Source organism: Gracilinanus agilis, chromosome 1, assembly GCF_016433145.1.
Source record: "Gracilinanus agilis isolate LMUSP501 chromosome 1, AgileGrace, whole genome shotgun sequence".
In the NCBI taxonomy this organism is placed as follows: domain Eukaryota; kingdom Metazoa; phylum Chordata; class Mammalia; order Didelphimorphia; family Didelphidae; genus Gracilinanus; species Gracilinanus agilis.
The window spans coordinates 427,126,045-427,152,138 of NC_058130.1; the positions used below are offsets into that span (position 1 = coordinate 427,126,045).

Consider the following 26,094-nt stretch of genomic DNA (forward strand, 5'->3'; position numbering starts at 1 on the left):
GATCAGTATCATCTATAACAATTCCAATGCAGAAGAGTGGTAAGGGCTAGGCAATGGAGGTCAAGTGACTTGCCCAGGGTTATACAGCTAGGAAGTGTCTGAGGTCAGATTTAAACCCAGGACCCTCCCGTCTCTGGACCTGGCTCTCAGTCCACTGAGCCACCCAGCTACAACAAAGCCATGGAAGCCTGTTTGTTGAAGAGCCTTTAATGTAACACCAAGTAGTACCACCTTCTCACTTCTACCCCTACACTATCTTATCCCACTAAAAATAAGTTCATGGGATACCTCTGATAACTTTATTATTTGTTTTCTCCAGTCAGTCTGAAGACAAAGTTATTTAGGCAGGTAGATAGATGGTGCAGTGGATAGAGTGCCAGGTCTGAAATCAGGAAGACACCTTCCTGAATTCAATTCTGGCCTCAGACACTTACTAGCTGGGTGATCCTGGGAAAGTCATTTAATCCTGTTTGCCTCAGTACCTCATTTGCAAAATGACCTGGAGAAGGAAAAAGCAAACCAATCCAGCATCTTTGCCAAGAAAACACCAAATGGAGTCATTAAGGGTTACTTACTTAAGATTAAGAGATGACTGAACCATATAACAAAGTTATTTTAGTATAATCAGAAAAGTTGCAAGAGAACACACTGTACCCACCTCCCCCACCTTCAGCTCAAATGAAGGAAAACATTCTAAAACTAGGGAACAAATACATACTATTAAGGAGGAGGGCAGAAATGTATAGATATTGTGATTCTAATAGTAACTACTAGGCATATAATCTCAGATGAGTGTTGTTCTTCCCATCTGTACTGGAATACCTGCTCTGTTGGTCTCCACTGGTCTTTTGCTGTCTGGTGGATATATGTAACAACCTTAGCTAAGTATTATCTTGGTCTCTATTGGTTGTTACTCTCTGCTATTAAGTTCTGGACTATCTCTTCAGGGTCACCTGAGTGTCATCTCAGCTCCAGTATCCTAGGGCATGATGTTACATTAAAGGCTTTTTAACAAACAGGCTTCCATGGCTTTGTTTAAAAAACATCTTACAAAATTCCTTGAAATATGTAACAGAAATAACTTTGATGACTTTTTGATTATAAATATCAAACAAGACACAAAACAGGAAGAAATGTTCACCAGTGGTATTTATAACTTTTTCCATAAGACTGATAACACTTTGGTCACAGACAACATCCAACTAATAAAATCCACACAAAGTTTTCCTATGGACAGTGGTGGTGAATCTATGGCGTGCATGCCAATGATGGCATACAGAAATCTTTCTGTGGGCACACACAGCACCCTTCCCCACTCTCTCCCCTCCCTACTCCTTTCTCCCCCCCCCCCCACAACCTGGTTTGTTACTAGAAAGGCAGCAGGATTCCAGTGGAGCTGCTCCCTTCCCCCTTTCCACTGTATTTGATGACATTTTTTCACATTATCAGTCCCTCTGCCCAGCAGCCCAATGGGAGCACACAGTGGGTAAGGTGGGCAGCTCATGGTTGGCAGAGCTGGAGGGGAAAAGGGTGCTCAGGCCACTCCTCTCCCCCTCTTTTATTTATCTATTTATTTACCTATCTATCTATTTATTTGCTTATTTGTCTGCTTATTTATTTGTTTGTTTATTTATTCATTCATTCATTCATTCATTTATTTATTTATTTATTTTATTTATTGCTGAGAATATTTTTTCATTTCACCCACCCCTCTGCCCAGCAGCCCAATGGGAGCACTTCTTCCCTTCCCTATATGGGGCAAGGAAGCAGGGCATGGCATGGGGTTTCTAGGGGAGTGGGGGTAGGGCATGGGGCATGGCACCTGGTCTCTAAAAGGTTCACCATCACTCCCCTAGGTCAACTTAATATTCTCCCTTTATCACTTCTTATTTTTATGACATGATACTTGTTATTTTACTACAGAAGGTAGGGTGTGGTGGTCTCTGAATGCCAAGATAAGGAATTATAACTTTTAATGTAGGAAATCAGGGGTTACAAAACAGATTATTTTGCTCAAAATTTAATCAAGCGAGAGTTTGAAAGGCACAAAGACTAGAGGCAGAGAGATCACAGAATCATGTTAGTGTTTAAAAGAAAATTCGAGATTATCTAGTACAAATGCTTCATTTTACAATGGAGGAAACTTACATCTCCAAATCTCAGTTTCTTTATCTGACAAATGGAGAAGTTAATGTTTTTTAACTGACTTCCTCACAGGGTTATTCTGAGAAAGTGCTTGTTAAGTCGTTAAGTGCTTGTTAAGTATTTTATAAATGTAAGTGATTATTATTGAATGATTGAATACAGAAGATGGAGAAGTTAAAGGTGATCTAGAATTTGGAGCCTAGAGAGTAGTGGCACCAACACCAAAAGTCTAAGAAGGGTGTTGTCTTGTGAAGTGGAAGATAATCAGTTAGGTTTTAGAAATGTTTACTTTGAGTTGAAGGCAAGACATTCAAATGGAAAAATTTAGCAGGCAGTTGGAAATGAGAGAGGTTAAAGATTTTTTAAAATTTCATATGTAGGCATACATATGAATACATATTATTGCTAATATAGACAAGTTTGTTATTGATTGATAATACATGATCTATTTACATACTTTTAAGGTTATAAAACCTTTTATACACATTATCTCAACAGTAATAATAGCTAACATTTATATAATGCTTACAATGTGTCAAGTACTTAAGGATTATTATCTTATTTGATCCTCACAACAACCCTGGGTAGTAAGGAGTATTATTATCCCCATTTTACAGATAAAGAAACTAAGGCAAATGTAGGTTAAGTGACTTGCCCAGGATCACACAGCTAGTAAATGTCTAAAGCCACTTAGGACTTCTTGACTTTCTTTAGGTTTGGCACTCTATCCACTGTCTCACTTAACATTAGATCCTCACAAGCCTGGAAGTTACATAAAACAAACATTTTTATTTATTCTCATTTTACAGATTTTGAAACAAAAACTTGGGGATTTTATGATTACATTTTTTCCCACTTAATTTCCCATTTCCCATTTATGTTCTTTTATTATTCTGTCTGCACTGAAGCAAAAGTCACTTTATAAAATGTAACAACCTCTGTATCAGCAAAATCAATGCAGATAGAAGAAACCTACATTATTATTATTTTTTGATGGACTATTCAGATCTTTCAAGTTGTCTGAGTTCACACAGCTGGCTGAGTCTTCTACTTTCAATCCTGTGCTTTTCTCTAACAGCTGTATCCAACAAATATTAGAAACTGAGGTTCTTACTAAGGGCCACAAAAATGATGTCCATGTTAATTAAAAAAAAAGTAGGATCAAAGATACTGAGCTATATAGGGGATCTTAGAGGAATTTAGTTCGACCCCCCTCGTTTGACAGATGAGGGAACCGAGTTCCATAAACTGAATGGCATGCCCAAGGTCAAATCTCAGCATTTTTTCTTTGTCTCATAAAGAGGTTCTAGAAAACACGAAGGTGTGTATCCTCTTGTCGTAGGGGACAAAACAATTTTCTCCCCCCTTTCTATTTCCCCACCACCACACACATACACTCGGTCCACTTCCTTCTCCCACTGTTTTATCCCCGCCATTCCTGCTTCCCCATTTTCTTTTCCTCTCCTCTTCCCTCTCCCCGCGAGAAATAATTCCCAGAACCAAGCTATCCGAGTCAATGCGCAAGCGTAGAACACCCACGGAAGCAAGCGTTCTTTCACGCTGTTAAAGCGTCGGGGTCACGGGGTCATCCCGGGAAAGATGGCGGCGTCTGCGGCGGTGGCGTTTGTGACCTTCGGCCGCCTTCTGGGCCGCAGCCAGGGCTTCCCTGTGGCCGCCAGATGTTTTGGTGTGCAGGTGTCGCCCACGGGGGAGAAAATTACCCACACAGGCCAGGTAATGGGGGAAAGAGGAGGAAAAAGGGTCTCTCGTCCCTCCCTACTTTCTGCTGCTGATGCACCTTGTCCCCGCCCCGTTTTCTCGTGGAGTGTCGGGACTGACCGATGGACCTACCGACAAACATGCTCAGCCTCTACTCACTCCCCTTGATCCAGCTTCCCCTGGATTTCTTCTTGGTTTGCTGCCCCTCTCTCCTCCCCCTCCCTTCCTCCATCCTGTACTTCTTTTCTTCTCCCCTCCCCTCCCTCTTCTCCCTTCTTTTTCCTTTCCTCTCTTTCTCTTTCCTCCCTCCTTTCTTTCCCCACTTCTTTCCCTCTTCTCCTCTGTCCCTTCCCCCTTCTCCATCTCCCCTCGTTCTCATTCCTCCCCTTTCCTTTCTCTTCTTGTCTCCCTTATACCCTCCCCCTCTTCTACCTGTCTCAGTCTTTTCCCCTCCCCCCACCTCACCAGACACATTTTTGAAGCTCTGGACTAGTGCGTGACTGGTGGCTTCCAGTGTCTTCTACACTCTTGAATCTCTTCAAGCCCCTTCTAGCTCTGGATCCTTTTTTTAATAAATCCCCGGCATCTCCCTACAATGACACAATCTTAACCTTTGCTCCCGTTTTTAGGAAAAGCCTATTCTGTACTGGAGAAAAATATCTGCCCTCTTTGGGCATATAAATATTTGCCTTCCTCAATTATACTCTTTTTGGGCATTCGGTTTGACCTCATTTTTGTTTTCTTGTTTTTTCCTTTTATTTTATCTTCAACTATACCTGGCACATTGAAGGCCTTTGATACAATACTATTCGTTTGGTTGTTATACCTACCTTTAATTACCTTCTACGCCACCTTTTGGTTTAAAAAAAAAAAAAAAAAAAAAAAAAAAGGAAATACAACTGATGCGGTCTTGGTCCGAGTTAAAAAAGATCGTTTTATTTGAGGAAGGAATATTATTCTTCTGTGCTTTGTCCCTGTTAAGCTTTTGAATGTTTTTGAGCCCTAGTTGCTGATAACTATTAAGATTGAGGCATTTAGCAACAAATAAAATAGACATCTTTAAATCGGTGTTTATTGTATTGTAAAAGTACCACATATGCAATTAATATAATAATCTTTAACTTGCCTTCATCCCTAACATTCTGATTATCCTTTGTGCAGTTATTTTGATGAAATATCTACATATTTCAGCATATAAAAACCCATTTGGTCTTAGTTTGGAAATTTTTTTAAATTTCATATTATTATGAATAGTGGAAGTTTGAATAAATCACTTGGCCTGAAGCTTAAAACCATAAAATCTGGGCATTTAAAACATGAGAAATTGAAATTGAGTATTTGAATTATTTTTACTGCATTCATTGCCATAAGATAGTATTTGCTTATCTAGTAATTATTATTATAATAAACATTAATGTAATTCTTTAAAATTTGCAAAGGACTTTACAAATATCTCATTCTCACAACAACTCTGGAAGGGCAAGCATTATCCCCATTTTACAGAAAGGGAAACTGAGGCAGATAGATTAAGTTACTTGCCCAGGCTCACACAGCTAGATAATATCTGAGATTGCGTGTGAACTCAGTTCTTCCTGACTTCAGGCCCCACACTCTATCCACTTCACCACCTAGATACATCTTCGATTTATATTGCAAAAAAAAAAAAAAAAAATTACAACAGAAACTGATATTATTACCTGAAAGATGGTGTATATTTTTGTTCCATGTGCTTATAATTACAGATTTCTTCATTTTACTTTATGTGGTTGGTTAATTAACAATGTCTAAATGTTGAAGAAAAACTTCTTTAAACTTAAATATTTATGATTGATGTGTGATTTTTAAAGGACAGTTTTCTCCTTCACTTATATTAGAGACTTATTTCTTTAACTGTTTTAAGTAACTGAGTTCCTAAGCTTGTATTAAGAAAACATTAAGCATCATTTTTACCAAGTGACATATACAAAAGTGTTTTTGAAAGGGATGAAGAACTTAAGAAATTTGGTGGTGCTATTAATATTTGGTTATTCAGAAAAGCATTATGTAACATTGAATTTTAGTGTCAATTTTGACAGGTATCTTTGAAATAAGACAAATTATTGTCTTAAAGGATAAGTTGTAAAAATAAAAGATGGTTGTTTTTTTTTCCCCAAGGTTTATGATGAAGATGATTACAGGAGGATTCGCTTTGTTGGTCGCCAGAAAGAGGTAAGCTTTCAAAAGAGAGTTAAGCTTTAATAAAAATCTAATATGACAAGAAATGAAATGGCAAATTGCACATTTAACAGACAGAAAGGCTTAGAATCATTTTATTTCTTAAATTAAACATTTCTTCAGACCTCTTGCCTTTTGGGGGGGGAGTACAGTTGTGATGCTAATTTTTTGTTTTTGAAATGTCTAAATGGCTACATTGTTCACTTGATAAAAATAACTTATATAAACTGAAATGACTAATTTCTTTACCTCATGCTTTTTCATGTCCATAAATTATATTGCTTATTTTTTGTTAAAATATGCTATTTTAGTTATCTAATGGAATATGATTTTTTTTAGCTCCACTTAAATAGGTTATGTTGGTTTGTTAGTTGGATATAAGGACTCTCTTAAATTTTGAAAATAGTATATATAAATCATTCTTTCCTGAGGTCTAGTCCAAATTAATGTGACAAGTTAGAGGTAAATTCTTTTCTATATAACTAATACTATTACTTGTCACCAGTGAGTGAGTTTTAGGTTGGACTAGGGTCTGTGTTTTTCTTAACTCTCTTTCTCTAACTCTCTTATTTCAAATGACATTAATGGTTTTTACCTCGATGTTCTTCTGCCATTGATACATATAGCTACCTTGCCTTTCAACCTATAGCTTTTCTCCCAGTATATTCTTAAAGGCAGGAATTGTTCTGTTTTGGTCTTTATATCTCTAGCATCAGACAGTGTTAATTTAAGTACACAGTAGGCAGCACTCATATGTTTGTTTAATTCCTTGCTTTTAAAGAAAGACCTAACCTTTATTTATCATTTGTCCATTCTGATTCATTTAAACCCTATCTCTTTTATCTACTTTTATTAAACCAGCTTTTTGTTCTCCCTATGACAAAATCATTCTGTAATCATTTATTAAATTTCACTCAATCAATTAACTTATTTGTGATTACTTTTTGCTAGATTTCTAGCTTGGATTCCATGATTGTTACCTTACCTAACCTACCACCCAGAATTCTTTGCCAGCTTCAGTTTTTGCCATCTTGATCATCCTTGGCTGCTTTATCTACTCTGACTTTAGACCTTTGAGCATCACTGGGAAAAGTTACAGAACTATATACAAACTTGAACTCATGATTCATATTGTATAGATTTATCTGGGTCCTAACTACTACTAAGCAGTTTCTTTTACTCATCTTTTCTTGATTCAATGTCAAGTCTAACTGGCTGTTAAAGGTGTCTAATTCTATTCTTTTCAGCACATTCCTTGTTGATAAAGTTATCTAGGATAACCTCTCCTTTCACATCTTCACTTTATAGTTTTTGTCTTTTTTCTTGATCAAGTCAGGGAGAGAGAATGAGCATTTATATAGCACCTACTATGTGCCAGGGGCTTTACAAATATTTCATTTTGATACTCATAACAACCCTGGGAGGTAGCTTCTGTTATTATCCATATTTTATAGATGGTGATACTGTATGAGGCAGATAAGTGACTTACCCAGGATCCACAGCTAAAAAGTGTCTAAGGCTGGATTAAAATCAAGTCTTGGAGATTCCAGGCCCAGGACTATTCACCTAGATGCCTGGTGCCCAAAAGTCATTATAGTAGGCATTTATTTGGCACAAATGTATACTAGTCATTCATCAAGTGCTGAGGATAGAAAGAAAAAAATGAAGCAGGCCTTATGCTTCAGAAGCTTATATTCCATCAGAAAAGGCAATATCCATATATGTACGAAATAAATACAAGGTCATTTTGTGAGGAAATGTCTTAACTGCTGGAAATATTTCACCTGGTTTTACTATCCTAAGCACATATGATATTCCTATCACTTATAACAGAAAATTCAGTACTGTTTAGGTAGGTGATTCCCCTATCTCCTCAATCATTTAATCCCAGACATCAAAATAGCTTGTATTTTTAGAACATTGGGGGTAAACATATATATATTTCTTTGAATCCACATCACAATATTCGTAATATGCAAACAAAGTGATCAGTTAATTAGGCAGCTGGGTGGTAAATTGGTTAGAGTGCTGGGCATGGAGTTAGGAAAGACCTCTTGCAGAAGATGACACTAAGGTGAGTTTTGAAAGAAGCTAATGATTCTAAGAAGTAGAAGTAAGGAGGAAGTGCATTCTAAGTGTGAACAGCGGAGTGACTGATGTAACCATTTGTAAGACCTTTGTAGGTAGACTAGACAGCATGTGAAAGGAAGTAATGTTTACTAAGTGTGGAAGGGTATGTTGGAATTAGATTGTGCAAGGCTTTAAATGCAAAATAGGAGAGTTTGTATATGTCTCTGAGGAAGTATTCCTCCATTTCTAAGAGTAACTCCTTTCCACTTGGGGTCTTCAGACTGTTGCCTCTTCCCTGCTGTGAATCTTTTTTTTTTTTTTTTAAACCCTTACCTTCCATCTTGGAGTCAGTACTGTGTGTTGGCTTCAAGGCAGAAGAGTGATAAGGGCTAGGCAATGGGGGTTAAGTGACTTGTCCAAGGTGACACAGCTGAAAAGTGTCTGAGGCTAGATTTGAACCCAGGATCTCCTGTCTCTAGGCCTGGCTCTCAATCCACTGAGCTACTCAGCTGCCCCCCTCTCTGCTGTGAATCTTAAAGGACATCATGTAAAAATAACTTTCTGGCATCTTCTGTCATCTTCCAATTCCAAACATTTATCTTCACTACTTTGAAAAAAAGTTTAATTAATCAGTCCCAGATCTTTATTTCTCATCATAGCTTATCCTCTCTATTGACTTTTTTTCAACCTGTTCCCTAACAGAAGTCGTCTCTGAGGTTCATTTGTTGATCTTGTGGCCTTTCTACATTCTCCTGGAGAGAGCTTATCTATTCCAGCCATACATATTTCTCCTGTCATTGTCCAATCTTAAGTTATTTTGTGAATGACAGCATGGTTTAATGTATAGACGTCTGACCCGAGAGCCAAGAAACCTGGGTTCAATTTCTGCCTTGGCTGAACTATGTCTGTGATCCAGGGCAAGTCATTTAACATAAAGGTTCCATGCAACTAAAAGATCAAGTTTCAGAATAGTTTCTATCTCCATAATTGAACATTTTCTTCCAGGGGAACTTACTCCCTATGTTGATAAGATCACACTATCTTGCACTTAAAAAAAATTATTCTTAGATTATGAACAAATCCTACCTTATTGCCAAAACTGTAACATAATTCAATAAGTTGTTCATTCTTAGCATTCTAGACTAGCTACCTTCTGTAATGTGGTTTAATCTATATTTTCAAGGAATGAATGATCTTTGGCCAAATATGGCTATTTCCCTATAAGAATCTTCAATTATAGTCTTCCTTTTCTGCTCATTTTTCAATGTTATTCATTTTTCATTCTTAAAGATAGTGAAATGATCTTGAGAGTTGACCTCAAAGGCAGGAAGACTTGAGTTGAAATCTTTCTTCTGACACATTGGTTTTGTGACAATGGGCAAGTTACTTAATCTCTTAGTGCTTTCAGTGGTTCTCTAAGTCAGGCTGTTGGAAGCCATCCTGAATTGATAGAGGGAATTTACTAACATGAGATTTTCCTTATTATACTAGTGAAATTAAAGGTTTAGTATTCTATCCATTTCATGTTTGTTCTTGCCTCTAAACCTTTTTTTATCCTGTCATTCCTTGCCTAGAATCCTTTTTCTCTTTATCAAATACTCTCTATGTTTTAAAATTAATCTTAAGTTTCACCTAGTTGGAGAAGCTTTTTTCATCTGTACCCTATCTATAAAGATGCAGTATGGGTTAGTAGAAAGACCATTGTTTTTGAAATTGAGAGGGCAGCTGGGTAGCTCGGTGGAGTGAGAGTCAGGCCTAGAGACAGGAGGTCCTAGGTTCAAAACCGGCCTCAGCCACTTCCAGCTATGTGACCCTGGGCAAGTCACTTGACCCCCATTGCCCACCCTTACCACTCTTCCACCTATGAGAAAATACACCGAAGTATAAGGGTTTAAAAAAAAAAAAAGGAAAAAAGGAAAAAAAAGAAATTGAGAGACCTTAGTTTGAATCTTACCTCTAATGCTTAGTAGCTGTAGAACTATGAACAATTCTTGAACCTCTCTGATCTTTGGTTTCCTTGTTTGTATTAGGGAGGAGGAAGATGCCTGTTTATATCTGCCTCACAGGGTTGTGAGGATCAAATTAGATAATATATGTAAAGATTTTTGAAAGCATTATTTAGAAAACATTATTTAAATGTCAGTTATTATACCCTTCTATAGTAATCTTTACCTTCTCAGTTTTGATAGTATTTTCTGGACCATTCATTTGATAATTATGCACTGCTTGTTTAATCTGTACAGATGTTTTATTTTTCCAGTGAGATTTTAAGGTCTTGGAAGATAGGCACTTTATCTTGTACTTTGTATCTCCCATAGTATTTAACACAGTACTGGACACACAGTAGACAATAGGCATTTGTGTATGAATTCCACATCATTCTGGTAACTGATTTTTTTCCTAAGCATTCTGCATAAGATGTGACATTGATACTAATTATTGTTGGTGACTTTTTGTTTTTTCTTATGATTATTCTTATTTGTTACCTGGCCATGTTCATTTGTTGTATGTATGTTTTTAATTTTTATACAAAACTATTGTGACAATGAGGAAGACTAAAAAAAAACCCAGAAACCACCTCAGCCTCTGTTGTTTGCTACATATATGCCACTATAGATAAAGTCACTTTGCCTCCAAGCTTGTTTCCTTGTCTATAAAATGGGAGTACTGATTTGTAAGATCTCACAGTAATGTGAAAAAAGCATTTTCCAAAATTATAAATCTTCTACCACCAACACTGCCGTGGCTACCACTACGTTTCCCCAATCTCAGGTGTCACCAAGTATACTCACTAAGAAAGTGGTAGAACTTGGGTTAGTTATGTGTTGCTTGTCTGTTTTGTATCTTCATCCATTTTATTCTCTTAGCTCCAGTTACTTATTATAGTTATTATAGTCATCTATTCCCAATAATAGATAATTGAATGCTCTTCAGGTAAATTATATTCCCCTCCCTGTTCTGTCTCTACATCCCCATTTATTTTAATAGTCAAATAGGCTTATATTTATAGAATATTAAACATTAATTCATGGTGAAAATTAATATTTTGCTATATCATCTGATAATAAATATTGATTTGTAACAAAGTTTTCTGTCAAAAACCCCATATTTTAGTCTACCTTTAAGAGAGACCTCTCTCAGCTATAAGTGGCTGAGGAATATAATTTTTCCCAGTTCCTGAGGCATTTGCCTAGGCACAAACTCTTTCTTTTGTGTATCCTATAAACAGAACCAGCCTTAGCTGGGTTCATCTCCAGGGACATATCCCCTTGTCCTTTCTTTCCTCCTCATCAAAGTTGGTCTACAAAGGGAAAATTAAGCCTGGGAGATTCTGATTGAAGTGGTTTCCCCCCTCATGGCTCCCCTACTATGAAGTGATAGGGAGGATTTGAAAACTGTTAGCCCACTGCCTCATTAAGATATCCATCAATATAGATTGCTTTGCCTTTGCAAAGGTCTCAATGATGTATATACTCTCAGAAGGAAGACACCAGGATAAAAAGGGGCCTGGGACTCTTACTTGGTGTCTTTGATCACTGAGATCAATTACCTCCATTTATTGGTTATTGCTAGCCTTACTAATTAATTAATCGTACTTGGAATTTTGTCTGTTGGAATTTTATTTGACACACTTTTATGTGTTTGAAACCAAGGCAGTCTTTTTGTGGTATTAAAACGAAGTGATCACTTAAATTAGGCAGCAGGTGGTTCACTGGACAGAGGGCTTGGAGTCAGGAAAACCCAAATTCAAATATGATCTCAGACACCTACTACCTGTGTGACCCTGGGCAAGTCACTTAACTTCTCTTTGTTTCTGTTTCCTTGTGTAAAATAAGACTAATAATGGCATTTAACCTCCAGGGTTATGAGAATCTAATGAAATAATACCTATAAAGTGCTTAGCACAGTGCCTGGCGCATTGCGAACACTATATAAATATTATTGTTATTGTTATCATTGTCATTATCATTATTCTGATGGGATGCCTTTTAGTTAGGATATATGAGAAACTACATCTGTAGAATTTATTTTATATTTAAAGCTTTTTAATTTTCATTTCTTTGAGTCCTATGTTCCCTTATCTCCCCTTAAGTGATCCTCTTAATATGAAAGATTTGATTTGTTTGGTTAAAGTAAGAATGCACAGGTATCTTCATTTTAAAAATCTATGAATAACTAGAATTTTTTTTTCTTGTCTGCTTCCAAAGGCTGATCTAGCAAAAATAATGGGGATAGAAGGAGAAAGATTTATTTACCCTCAAGGATCCAAAGGAAAATATTTGAAAATATGAATTCATAAACCCCAAGGTTCATGAAACTAGTGGTTTAGTCAATAAGCTATGTGAGTTGTCCTTTAATTTTATCCTTCATGGTAGCTCCAGGACTTAATGCTTGTTTCTTTCTTTTCTTTCTTTCTTTCTTTTTTTTTTTTTAATACTTTCTCTTGCTAGGCGCCAGTCAGATTAATCACTGAACTCCTCTATGTCCCTCAAAACCAGTTTCAACAAGTCAATACGAATGCCTCAGTTCACCATTCTCTTGAATTATGTTTTAAACTGTTTAGTTTTATGTAAAGAACTGTTTTTAACTATAAAATTATTTTTCAGAAAAGCATAAATATAAAAAATATGTATTTTAAACTCATTATTCACTTGTGATATGAACTTTAAACTTAATTAATTTTAAAATATAATTTGCCTCATTGTTCATTTTAAACTTAAGAGCTTGATGAGAAGTATGAGTTTTTAAAATACTTTTTATAAGACAATATTTTAGAGTTCTGTAGTTAATCTATTTTACTTTTAAACATCAGTTTTAGCATTGATCCAAAGACTCTAATCATGATTTTGCCCCTCAGGCGCCTCCTTAATTTCCGTCCCTCTCTCCCTACCACCTCCTCCAATTTGGAAGGGTTTGAATCCGACAGAACAAGTTTTCCTCTGCAATTGCTATTCCTAAAGTATGCCATATGAATCAAAGTCCTGCCTTTTAACAATAAAATTTACTTTGGCGCTAAATATTTAATATGTTTAGCTTACAATTTTTAAAAAAGACAAAAGCTTGGCTTTAAAGGTTTTCCTTTTTAATGATATACAAACCAGAGAAGTATTTTTCTTGCTACAAAGCAAGAGTGGGACAGTGGAGGATATATGATTTGTCATAAGCCTTAGCCATTGCTACCAGCTAATCAGAATATTCAAGGCACATATATATAACATTTAGTTAATTAATAATGTTCATAAAATGATTTTTTTCTGCTAAAATTTCCTTAGTGATTATAAGTAAAATCGAGGGTTTTAAAAATATTATTATTTTGACATGCCATTAGCATCTAATAACATTTTTTTATATCATAGATGGATGTGTTTTTGTTTCTACGTTCTTTACATTCTTTCAGTTGAGCTGAATTTCAGGAACCAGACATTAATAATTGGAGGGTCATGATTTCCCTTCAGATGTACTGCATTAAATGACAGTAGTGTATGCCCTTTGTCAGTCAGAAATGTCAAGGCATCAAATGCCCTTCCCTCAAGGAGATGGCGAGGTCTCTTTAACTGCCATGATTGGTGCCTATCTGTTTGTTAGTGTGGCCTGTGTGACATTTTTGTCACTTATTTAGGCATTGTATTATTTAAACTATAAGACTTCATTTGTATGGTTAGTTGCTTTGTCCATCAGTAGCAGAGGTGAGCAGTACATCACTCATTTCATACCACACTATAAGGATGTCACTGTTAGGGGAGAGACAAGACTGTCAACAAATATATTCTGTTTAAAAGAGCATGTAATACAGCATTAGTATAATGCTACACAACTTGATATTTTTGTTTTATTGTAACTGCATTTTATCATAAATTCTTTCACCTTGAAATTGAACTTTAAGAGGAAAGCTTATAAAACTATGACGATAGTAAATTATAAATTAGAGTGCTTTCTTTATCGTTCTTCTCTACAACCTTGTACTTGTCAATATATGGGACAGTTTTATTATAAATATGGGTGAATGTGTATGTATATATCTGTGTATTTCAGATGAAACCAGACTTGATAACTAACTTTAAAGTACTGTTTAACACAGTTTGCCCCCTCCCCTATACTTAGATTGACTTAACAAATAACTTAAGAATAATGCTATTTACCTAACATTAGCAAGGTTGAATAAAAGTTAAATAGCATTATGTATTTTAGATTTTGCTCTAAAACAATAATTTAAAGGAGCATTGTACTATCGTCAAGGAAGAACAGTTTTATTAATCTATGGTCATTTGATTTTTTTTCACAATTCTCAACTTTATTTACTAAAGAAGATGAATATAAAGGTTATTTATACCTTTCCACGCATATGTTTTATGTTCTAACATTTTAACATTCTTATAAAAACAGATGAAATAACCATTCAGCCTGAATTCTAATCCCAATTCTGCCACTAATGTAAGCATAGCACTGAATAGAAGAGATGGGTATTTTTCAGCTGATGAGTAAAGTACTAAGTTGGAAGGAAAATGGGGGTGAATACACTTCGTTAAAAAGTGCAAAGTAATGTTAAAAGTAGAGAAAATTTTAAAGGACAGGAAAACTGAGAAGAAATGGAGCTAGTTCAGAGGACAACTAGTCTAAGAAATAATATTTATTATTCTATTGGTTATCACTGAATTGTGTTTCCTGTCAACTAGTGAGAATAGAATTTTTTTAACTAGATAAGTTTAGTTCCTGAAACCATGCATTTTTCATATTCACCTGCCTGCCAAAATGTAATTGACAATTTAAATTATATTGGAGAAAAACATTTGCACTAGGTAATTTTTTATTTAAACATCCTGGCATCACACATAAGTTTTAGGGCATTATTGAAATACGTTTTATGCATAAAGTTTAATAATTTTATTTTTCAGTCTTTGTTGACTTTGCAAAAATTTTCAAAATGTTTTAAAATAAGGATTTATTTCATATTGAATACAAGATTGCACTGGTTCTAAATGTTCCTTTTCAAATCCTTTGTTCACTCTTCTTGCTAAATTACCATAGCACCTGCTCTCCTTCCCAGCCCTGTTAATATTCTTGTACTCAGTATATCTATTTTATGCCATTTTCTCCACTTCCATTTCACTTTATGTAGTATTTGTTGTATGTGTTCAATAAACTTTCTCTTTTGTCTTAGCATACTTTCTGGCCCTTACTGAGATCTGTATCAGTAGATGACTGCTGCTTCTTCCTAGTTGTTGTCTTCCATGAAGGTTCAGCTATTATCAATCAGTACGTGGAAAACACACAAGCCTGTGTCTCTATTTTGTAGTCTAATCGCACTTGTCACAAGACATCTCAAGTGGGATATCTTATCACCAACTCAAATATGTCCAAGGCAAATCTTCTCATTTTCTACCCTCTCCTGCCTTTGCCATAAAGTAGATGACTCTGCCTTATCACCCCATCTTTCTGAGTCTAGAAACCTCAGTCATTTTGAAAGTGTCACTGTCCTTTTGCTCCATCCATCTTTTCTTTTCTTATCCTGCTATGTGATCCTCGGTAACATCCTACATCCACACCTTCCTTTCATATCCTTAGACTTCATCTATACTGTCTCTTATTGGAAAATGAAGTCTCTGCTTCATGCTTTTCTCTTTTATATCATCATCTAACTGAGTCCTTCTCAAAACTGTGAGTTGAGCTGTCTCCCTGCTCTTTTTGTTTGAATAAACTACAGTACTTACCTTCTTAAGGCACGTTAGATTTAGAGAGGCAGAATAACAGTGACCAGAACTCTGTACATCTTGGAGTCAGGAATATTTAAGGTTGAATCTTGCCATAGACATTTGCATCATGAGTGACCATGGACCAGTTACTTAATCTCTTTGACCCTCAGTTTTTTCATCTTGTAAAATAGAGGTAATAATGGCATTGGTCAGGTTCCCCTCCCCTCCCCCAAGGATCAAATGGAAAATGGAAATGTGATTGTATGTGAAGTGTTTTGCAAATCTTAAAGCATTGTGCAAAAGCCAGCTGCTTTTATTATTATGATCATCATCTTCTATATGCCTTTGCTTTAAGGATAATGAGCAAGCTTTGCATTTTATACTGTGGAGTCTTTTGCAAATATTTAACATTCTATATAAAGAAGTTGTTATTAATAACAATACTAAACTCTTAATCTACCTTAGATAATGTTCACTTAAACTTTGTCCTACTCTTCCAGATTCCCTTTTTATTCCCTCTCAAAAGATTTGCTTAATACCCTGTCATTATATTACTTCTGCCTCCAAGCCTTTTCTTAAGCTTCATTCTGCTATATGCCTTCTTCCCTGACAATTTGCCAGACTCTTGAAATTCCATCTTCCATGAAGGAATAAAGGAAAATTAAGTTCTTTTATATCTCTCCCTCAGACTTTACCTTCTCTTTTTCTTTTTCTAATTGTGCTTGCCTTTTTGCTTATTTATAATATAAAATTTTATGTTTATTCAGTGTTTTATCAGTTGTCTGTCCTTTGTACTGTATTAATAAATAAGAACGCTTAATTTAATTCATTTCAGTGTCTATTCTAGAGGCCAGAGATTTTTTAACTTGTGAAATGATGTAGAAAAGTAGGTTTTTGATTATATCATCTGACCTTTCTATTCTAGGTTAATATTTTATAAGTTCTTTAATAAGTTTGGGGGGATTAGGGAAGATAAAAATTGACAAAATAATTCTTTTCTCTTAAAAACTGTCATCCTTAATCTTGGGCAATTGTAGGTATGCTCAGCTATCCATTATAACTGTAAACCTGAATTTCTGGAATTCTGCAATAAAGTGCTATTTAGTATTTATAGTGATGACCTTGAGGCCTGTAAATTAATGAGTGACTAAATTATGACCTATATAATTTTTTTTAAACCCTTAACTTCTGTGTTTTGACTTATAGGTGGAAGAGTGGTAAGGGTAGGCAATGGGGGTCAAGTGACTTGCCCAGGGTCACACAGCTGGGAAGTGTCTGAGGCCGGATTTGAACCTAGGACCTCCTGTCTCTAGGCCTGGCTCTCAATCCACTGAGCTACCCAGCTGCCCCAACCTATATAATTTTTAAATGGTCAAGGCAAAAGTTTTTTCTTTTGTCCAAAGATCATTATAAGATATAAAATAATTACTAACTTTTCAAAGAATATAGAACTTTTAAAAATTGGTAGGATGTATGTTGTGATGACACTATTTCTAATTAGAATATTTGATGAAATAAGTTAATTTGTTGACCAACTATACTACATTGTTTATTTTAGATTAAAAAGGTTAAGGAGTTAAGCAGCATTAATTCCCTGAAGAAGTATTCTTTGAATCAATAAAGATTTGAAAAGTGCTACATTGTTGATTAAGCTTTTGAGCATACAAATTTTTCTGTCTAAAATATTTAAGTATTCACATTTGCTATTAAGGTCCTCTCAAATTATTCTGAAATTGGTTTTTATTGTCTCAATCTTGTTTGTGCTTTCTGAAACTGATATTTGCCATAATTTTCTTCCTACCATTTATAAAATTGGTGCTATTTCTCCCTTGTAAATTTAGAACAACAATAATCCCCACAAACAATAAAAATTTATGTTTATTATTTGAAACTAACTTCTTAAAAATCTACTGAATAACTATATCGTTATTCCATTGAAGTCTTGTTCTGCTGGATTATCATAGATGAGAGGGGGTAGCATTGTACTTTTGAAAGTCATAATAATGGAACACAAACTTTAGTAGATATACAGTTACTAAAATGGAATTATTTTGAACATTGGTCTAAAGACGGCTAATTTTTTTTTTGTCAGCTCAGCACTAGAGTAAGTGTAGAAAGGCTTATCACAAAAGGGTAACCACCACTTGGAAAGGTTTGTCTGTATTGGTAGATGAAGTACTTATCCTGAGCAAATCTTGAATTGTTATAGTCAAAATTCCTGTTTTGATGGTACGAAAAAAAAACACACCTTTTTTTCCCCCTCACTTCAGGTAAATGAAAACTTTGCAATTGATTTGATAGCAGAGCAACCAGTAAGCAAAGTGGAAAGTCGAGTGATATCATGTGATGGTGGAGGAGGAGCTCTGGGTCATCCAAAAGTATATATAAACTTGGTAATGTATCCTACTTCAGCCTTTCATTGTGTTTTCATTTTAAAAATGGGTATTGTAATGGGAAAAGGATAGAGATAGGATAAGATTTAAGGCACATACTAGCATAAGAACTTCTACTTGATGAGGGCAAAAGATTGTTAAAGGACATCCAAGAATGAGATCTGCAGAATTAAGCATTTTTTGGTTGATTTGCTCATAACTCACCTTCCTTACCAATCCACATGTTTTTTTTCCTAGCCATTTACAATTATAGACTCATCTTTTACTTTTTATTTTACTTTCTATCTCACTTACCAGGCTATGTACAGTTTTCTCTGTCTACCTACCTAGTCTGCCTCTCAATTTCAGTTTGGCACCTCTGTAGATATATACCACTATACTAGCTCTTCCTCAGTACTTTACTTATAGAGAATATCACAGACAGGGAGATTTATTAGATTCCATAAGGATATCAAGAAATATGTGGAGATAGCAGGAGAAAGATTTTTCAGGGAATTTGGACAGGAAAGAAAGCAACCATAAGATGAACTGAATGACAGAGTGAATAAATGTCCTTTGAAACTCATGAATAATCCTCATATGGATGATATTTCTAGAAGATTTCTTTAAGAATAGATTGAGTTGCTCTGAATATTATGACCTAATTCTTTGGGGCCATACTTAATCATTATTATTTCATAGCATTCAGGTCCTGCTGTTTTGTTTATGAATCTTTCCGTTTGCATTGTAGCACTTATTGTGTATAGGATATTCTGGTCCTGTTAATTTCACTTTTCATCAGTTTATATAATATGTCTTCCTATGTTCTTTGTATTTCTCAAACCTACCAATTTTTAAAAAAATATAGCACAGTCATAGGCCATTACATTTATGTACTATAGTTAGTTTAATCATTCCCTAGCTGATAAGTATCTACTTTGTTTCCAGTTCTTTGATACTACAAAAAGTAATTAAGGGGGTGGAGGGGGAGGTTCCCAAGTTAGCCCACAAAAGCCTATAACGTTAGATAGTATATTTTCAGCAATATTCTTCTCTTTTCATTGTATTACATTCAAGTGCCAAACAACTGGAACATAACCTGTTTATTAGGTGGTGACTTCTCTTTCCCCCCTTTCTCCTCTCCTGCCACTTCCTCTTTGTTCCCTCCTTCTCCCTTGTCTCACTTCTCTGCCCCCTATTTCCCCATATACATATGGGTGTACGTTTAAAATTCTAGAAGTGAGATCTTGAAATGTCATTGTGCCTTTTTATGCATTAGAAGTATCCTGTAATAATGAGAGGCAATTGAGGAAGGCCTAACAATACTGTCCAGAGAAAGGTAAGTTAGTTATAGGTCCAAGGGATGTAGAAGTTGGGTGAGTGTTGGTGGGATGGATAAGGGGCAGAGATGCAAGTAGCATCAGTTTTTCCTCAGTCCCTCACTTTCTCCTAGATAACAGTTCAAGCAGTACTTTTCTCATGTTACGTTTCCTTAATCTTTCTCAAATACTAATGCCTTCCTCTCCTTACTAGTAAGCATATATTTTGTATTCTATATATATTTATTTTGTATGTGCTTATGTAATCTCCTTGAGAGCAAAATTGTTTCATTCTTTTTGAGCATTCTCAGGACTTAGCACAATGTGTAGCACATACTAATCACTTAATGCTTGTTGATTGACATTTTATCATTAAGTTAAAAAGGCTTGCATTTTAACTCAAAGTTGACTTGACATTTTACCCATTAAAATTGTTGTATGGCAATAAAAGTTGTAAAAATGCTATGATATGCATTTTACATATTTATATTCTTTTCATTCTCCTGGATATTCATTAAGGTTATGCCTATTCACTATGGGTAATTGCTTAAGGATCTGTTTTGGGTCCACCTTTTCTTTTTCCACTATACCAAGGGCTCTCAACCTATGATCTGTGATGGATCTCAGAGTCTCCATAAACTTAGACTGGTCATCTAGTCACCTATATCATCTCTCTGCAGATGATTCCCAGATCTTTAGATTTAGTACTAATTTCTATTGTGAACTCTTATTTCTATGTCATTGGCTGCCTTTTGGATGTTTCAAATTGGGTGGTAGCTATATATTAAAAAAAAAGTCATTATCTTCCCCCAAAAAAACTTTCTCTTCTCATCTTCCAATTCCTCCTAGCCACACAGACTTAAAAAGTAGATGTAATTCTCAATTGCTCACTTGCACTTAACCCACATGTCCATTTTGTCAGCAGATCTTGTAGTTTTTACCTTCACAACATTGCACATTTAAATTCCTTTTCATCACTCAGTTGGCTACCGCATGTAGGGGTTCCTAATTACCTATTCTGTGGATTTTTCAGGAGTCTTCTAATTGGCTTCTCTGCCTCAAGTCTTTCCTTTTCCAATCCATTCTCTACTGTCCTGGCAGAGTGACTTTCATTAAATCCAAATATGGTCATTTCAACCTGGCCCTCCCCTTCCAGCAGTGGCCTATTCGCTAACCAGTTTAAATTTTTTTGTGCCCTATATAACTCCCTATGGTTATAAATTATAGATAAGTTGTTGATTTGCATTGAAGATAGAGTTTTCACATCAGGAATGGCCTACATTGATGAAACACAGATCAGGACCCAGTATCTACATATATACATGCATGCATGCACATTGTGGAAATGTGTTAATTGATGCTTTTGTAAAAGAATAGTCAATTATATTTAAAGCATTGTGATGTTAATGTTTAATTTCAAGTTTCATGAACTTTATAACCAATTTATGATGTTTTAGATTTTTTCATAAATAAAGTTGTAGCAAAATGTTGGTGCCTGTATTGAGAAAGTTTGCTTTTTCTTATTTACAGGACAAAGAGACTAAAACTGGGACTTGTGGGTATTGTGGACTTCAGTTTACACAACATCACCACCACTGAAACCAGTTATACACTGAAACCAGTACAATTTTCTGCATGTAAGAATTTTGGTATTTTAAAAAAACGTATTTAAGAATCACAAAATATAAGCTTTGTTTAAAAAATATTCTATGAATAGAACATGAGTGTTGAGTATAATTTAAGTTTAAAGTGACTTTTTCCCCATGAAATACAGTCCTTGAACTGCATTAGTTTTTTGAATGTATGGTCAAGTCAGTTAGTCTTTTAACACACTGGCTTGGTCTCTTATGAAAAATCAAAACCTTTCTGTTAGCAAATGTTAAAATAAAACTACTTTAACCTGTTTATATATTGAATTTTTGGTGATAGTTTAGAGATGATAAAGACAACCTTACATAGATTAGAAAAAGAACTGAACTCTCAAAGTCAAAAAAAACTGAGTTTGCCTTTCAGTTCTGATACTTACTAGCTTTATAGTCATAGATAAATCATGTAATTTCTCAGAGCTTATCTGTAAAATGGAATGTTTTTTCTTATATCAAAAATGAACATTTCAATATTAAGAATAGAAAAGAGAGTTGTAATTAAACTATTATGTATAGTTTATATATGTTTATGCCTGGCACATATAATAGTAGGCGCTTAATGAAAATATTGATTGATTGTATGTATTATATTTAATATGATAGTAAGAAAACTTCTCTGCTTGTCTTTGTCCCTTTTTGAACTTCTGCTCTTTTCTGTATATCTTAAAATATAAAATGTTTCACTGATAATCTTTTTTTCTTGCATCATTATGATAATTACTCAGTTTCTATCCCTACTAAAGGGAAGGCCTTCCTTGTAATAAGTAGCTGTAGCCAAGCAAACAAATCAATATGTTGGCCATGTCTGAAAAAAATGTATGTCTTATTTTGTACCATTATTCCATCACCTGTTCTAAGATGCAAAGAAATAAAGAATGCTTCACAAATCTTTTGTCATTCCTATATAAATAACATGCTAATTTTCTCTGTCTTATTCTAATTTTAGTAGGTGTATTGCTTGAATTGAGTATTAAAATGGAAATATTAAGAAAAGCTTTTTGTAAACCTTCAAGTGTTATGTAAACCTAGACATTACTCTGAAAAACATACATAAAATTTGTATGCACAACTTCTTTTACCCATTGTTATTGGCCACAATTTTTTTAAACCCTTGCCTTCCATTTTAGAATCAATACTGTATATTGCTTTCATGGCTAAAGAGCAGTAAGGGATATAAAGTTAAGTGACTTGCCCAAGGTCACATAGTTAGGCATTATCTGAGGTCAAATTTGAACACAGGACTTTCCTCTCTATTCCTGGCTCAATCCACTGAGCCATCTAACTAACTGCCTCCTTATTGATCACAATTTGGTGACAACATCTTTTTAGCTGATTTGGAACTGGAGAGGCAGGCCATGATGGTACTACTTAAGTCTATGATTTTTTCAATTTCTATAACATTCCAGGTAGTCTAAGGATGCTGAGAGACTGTACCCTCATGTAGTGAGTGAATAAGTATCAAGCAGATCCTAAAATGAGATATTCTGATTAACATAGTTCTACCATCCATTGTTTTTTGTTTATTTTTAATGAAATATTTAATTTTTTCTGATATATATGTAAAAGTAATTTTGTTTTTAAAAACTTTGAATTCCAAATTCTTCCCTTCTTCCCTAAGATGGCAAGTAATTTAATATATTGATTTTACATGTACATCATGCAAAACATTTCCATTAGTCAGATTGTAAAAGACAACAAAGACAAAAAAACCCAAACAAGAAAAATGATCTTTAAAGAAGAAAATATACTTCAATCTGCATTTAGACTCACATCCATTCATTCTCTGGAGGTGGAGTCCTTCAGAATTGTCTTAAATCATTGTATTGCTGAGAACAGCTAAGTCATTCACAGTGGATCGTACAGTACTGCAGTTGCTGTGTATGATGTTAAGTCTTTCCAGGTTTTTCTGAGAGCATCCTGCTCATCATTTCTTTTAGCACAAAAGTATTCCATCACAATCATACACCACACCTTGTTTAGCCATTCCTCAATTGATGGACATCCCCATAATTTCCAATTCTTTATTACCACAAAAAGAGCCACTATAAATATTTTTGTACATATAGTTCTACATGTGCTGACAAGTTGTGAGAAGAGGATTATGGTGGGGGCAGCTGACTTGAGATTTTATCTGATAATTCAGTATTGCAGATGTCAAGATCCACTGTGGAGAACCTATCTAAGCTTAACATAGGAGAACCTAGTTCAGTTATTTTGTATGATGTTTAGGTGACTTGTGTTCTATTAAAAGTGGAAAGGAACTTTGCCTGTGTTGGGAATGCTCATGGAATCTTGAGACAGAAACTTGGGACACACTTAGGACTTAATATCTTACTAAAACTGAGTTTAGATGTTACTAAATATGAGCAGAAGATTTATTCAAGAGATGTTAAATAACAGGATTACAGAGAGCTATCTTTTCCGGGTGGTCATTTTTCTTTCTTTCTTTTTTTTTTTTTTTAAATGCCACAACACCTTTCTCTGGAGTCATCCAAGCAGTGTACAAGTAGCTTCTTTAGAAGAGACCTTGACATTGAGGAAGGCATTGAGATGTCTCATTTTCAAGGAATTATAACTTAGGACCACCAAAGTGCTAGTGATAGTTCCAGTGAACTGTTGGATTTTGTGGAATTACTAGGAGTTGGAAGTAATAGAGGGTACCTTTTTATTTTGTGATATTCAGACCTTATTTCAAAGGCTACACATGCAAGTGATGTTGGGATCTGTAGAGATTTGTCTTATAATAGGACATACACAACATGAAATTTGATTGTCATTGTTTCTCCTTTTTAAGGACTGCTTTAACTGTCTTTAAGGCTGGAAACTATGGGATACCATTACTAATTCATTAACAAACACTGATTGGCCAACCAAATGCATTTTTTAGAATATCTTGCTGCACTTTTGCACAGAAATGGAGATTTAAATTTTCTGTCAGAGGAAGTCAGGTTTTGTCACTATGTTTCGTATTAAATGTGTTGATTTATGTCTTCAGTTCTTAACATTTTAAATGCTTCTATTCCTGTTTTAATTACTAGATTTTAAAAATATAAGTTTTTTCTTAATTTCCATGTGATTACAATTCTTTGTGTGGTAGTTTTTTAAAAAAGTAGACATTTGTTAATTGAATTGGGTATTTCAAAGAAGAAAAACCTGATAGTAAAGTAATATCAGGCAAAACTTGGCATTTACCAAAAGCATAGTACCTTGTGACATTCAAACTACAAGGCCTAAAATTCTCTTATTCTCAGACTTTTTTCCATAAAAAGGTAATCATTAATTTTCTAAAAGCAAAAGGGTCAGTAATTCATCCTTATAACTAATTACCATTACTTGATTAGACTTCTGAATCATACCTCTCCCACAAAGTCATTAACTGGTCCACCCCTTTTCCCAGGGAACATATCTGAATATAGGCAAGTTTTGTGTGTGTGTGTGTGTGTGTGTGTGTGTGTGTGTGTGTGTGTGAGAATGAATGATTTGTGCTAGTAAAACTACTAGGTTTGTATCCTAAAGAGATAAAAAAAAAATGGGAAATGATCTGTTTGTATAAAAATGTTTATAGCTGTGCTTTTTTTGATGGCAAAAAGTTGGAAACTAAAGGGATTGGGGAAAGGCTGAACAAATAGTGGTGTATGATGATGGAATACTATGATGCTATAAGGAATGATAAACTGCTTGAATTCTATAGGAACTGGAAAGACCTCCATGAACTGATGCAGAGTGAAATGAGCTGAACCAAGAGAACATTGTTCACAGAAACTGAAACACTGTGGAACGATCAAATATAATAGACTTTTCTACTAGCAGCAATGCAGTGATCCAGGAGAATCCTGAGGGACTTTTGAGAAAGAACGCTATCTACATTGAGGGAAAGAACTGTGGGAGTAGAAATGCAGAAGAAAAACATGATTTATCACTTGTTTATACAGGTATATAATTTGGGGGTTTGGTTTTAAAAGATTACTCTTTTATAAAACTGAATAATATGAATAATATGGAAAAAGGTTTTGAGTGATAATACATGTATAACCCAGTAGAATTGCTTGTCAGCTCTGGAAGAGGGGAGGGAGAGAGCATGAATCATGTAACCATGGAAAAATACTTAAAAATAAATTATTTTAAAAGTAAAATTATATTATAACTTGAAAAATAGAATAAAATTACTTGTTTAAAACAAAGAAAGAAAGTAATTTGTGCTGAAGTCAAATCAACCTTTTAGTTTCTTTGGTTAGTCCACAATGAACCCCTGCTTGCTGGGAAGAGCTTCCTAAGAATATGTCTCCCTTTTCCTTCAATCCTGTTTGACTGTTAATTTCAAGGACACTGGTCACATTTTTTGCTGTTTTTATCTTACTAAAGATATTTAATTTATTAAACATATATATAGTATGAGATTGTTTTAGTAGGAGAGACAAAGTTTAGATAACATAGTTTCTGTCCAGAATTTATAGTATAGTAGGAGATAATGGCATGCATAAATAATTATAAACAGTCATACATGCAAATCTTACAAATCCTGAGTAAGGAGGGATGTTAATATTAACAGGGAGTATGGAATCATGAGAGGCCTTATGGAAGAAGAGGCATTTGAGTGGGCATAGGCATATAGAAATAAATAATGTGAAAGATGGTGAATTCTATCAACTATCCAAAAAATAATTCCAATATGAAGTTAAACTGATTCATTCTTATTAAAGAAAAGTTTTGAACAATGAGTTAACACACAAAAGTAAAGGAACACAGTTTGATCAACTCATGTTTGATCATCAACTCAAAGACCCCAGTTCCTGGGGTAAGGACCTATTTGACAAAAACTTTTGGGAAGCTGGAAAGCAATCTGGATCAGCTTCTCACTGGATATCAAGATAAATTCCAAATGGGTACATGACTTGAACATAAAAGGTGATATAAACAA

General features: G+C 34.8%; 1 protein-coding gene across 2 annotated transcripts; it reads left to right on the forward strand.

The window, feature by feature from the left end:
- The first annotated feature begins 3,722 nt into the window (after positions 1–3,722).
- Positions 3,723–24,907, forward strand: NDUFS6 (NADH:ubiquinone oxidoreductase subunit S6). Of its 2 annotated transcripts, XM_044665354.1 has the most exons (5): positions 3,723–3,879; positions 6,019–6,072; positions 18,110–18,232; positions 21,061–21,167; positions 24,868–24,907. In XM_044665354.1, exons 1-4 carry the CDS (start codon positions 3,745–3,747, stop codon positions 21,127–21,129), a joined length of 381 nt encoding a protein of 126 aa, XP_044521289.1. In that variant the 5' UTR covers positions 3,723–3,744; the 3' UTR covers positions 21,130–21,167; positions 24,868–24,907. The 2 variants fall into 2 exon arrangements, with proteins under 2 accessions (XP_044521289.1, XP_044521281.1); XM_044665346.1 differs by lacking the exon at positions 24,868–24,907 and having other exon boundaries at positions 21,061–22,063.
- Positions 24,908–26,094: the final 1,187 nt, after the last annotated feature.

Coding starts and splice junctions, on each gene's coding strand:
- NDUFS6 (XM_044665354.1), top strand. CDS start 3,745: ATGGCGGCGTCTGCGGCGGTGGCGTTTGTGACCTTCGGCCGCCTTCTG. Junction 6,073..18,109: donor TTGTTGGTCGCCAGAAAGAG/GTAAGCTTTCAA, acceptor CCCTCACTTCAG/GTAAATGAAAACTTTGCAAT. Junction 18,233..21,060: donor CAAAAGTATATATAAACTTG/GTAATGTATCCT, acceptor TCTTATTTACAG/GACAAAGAGACTAAAACTGG.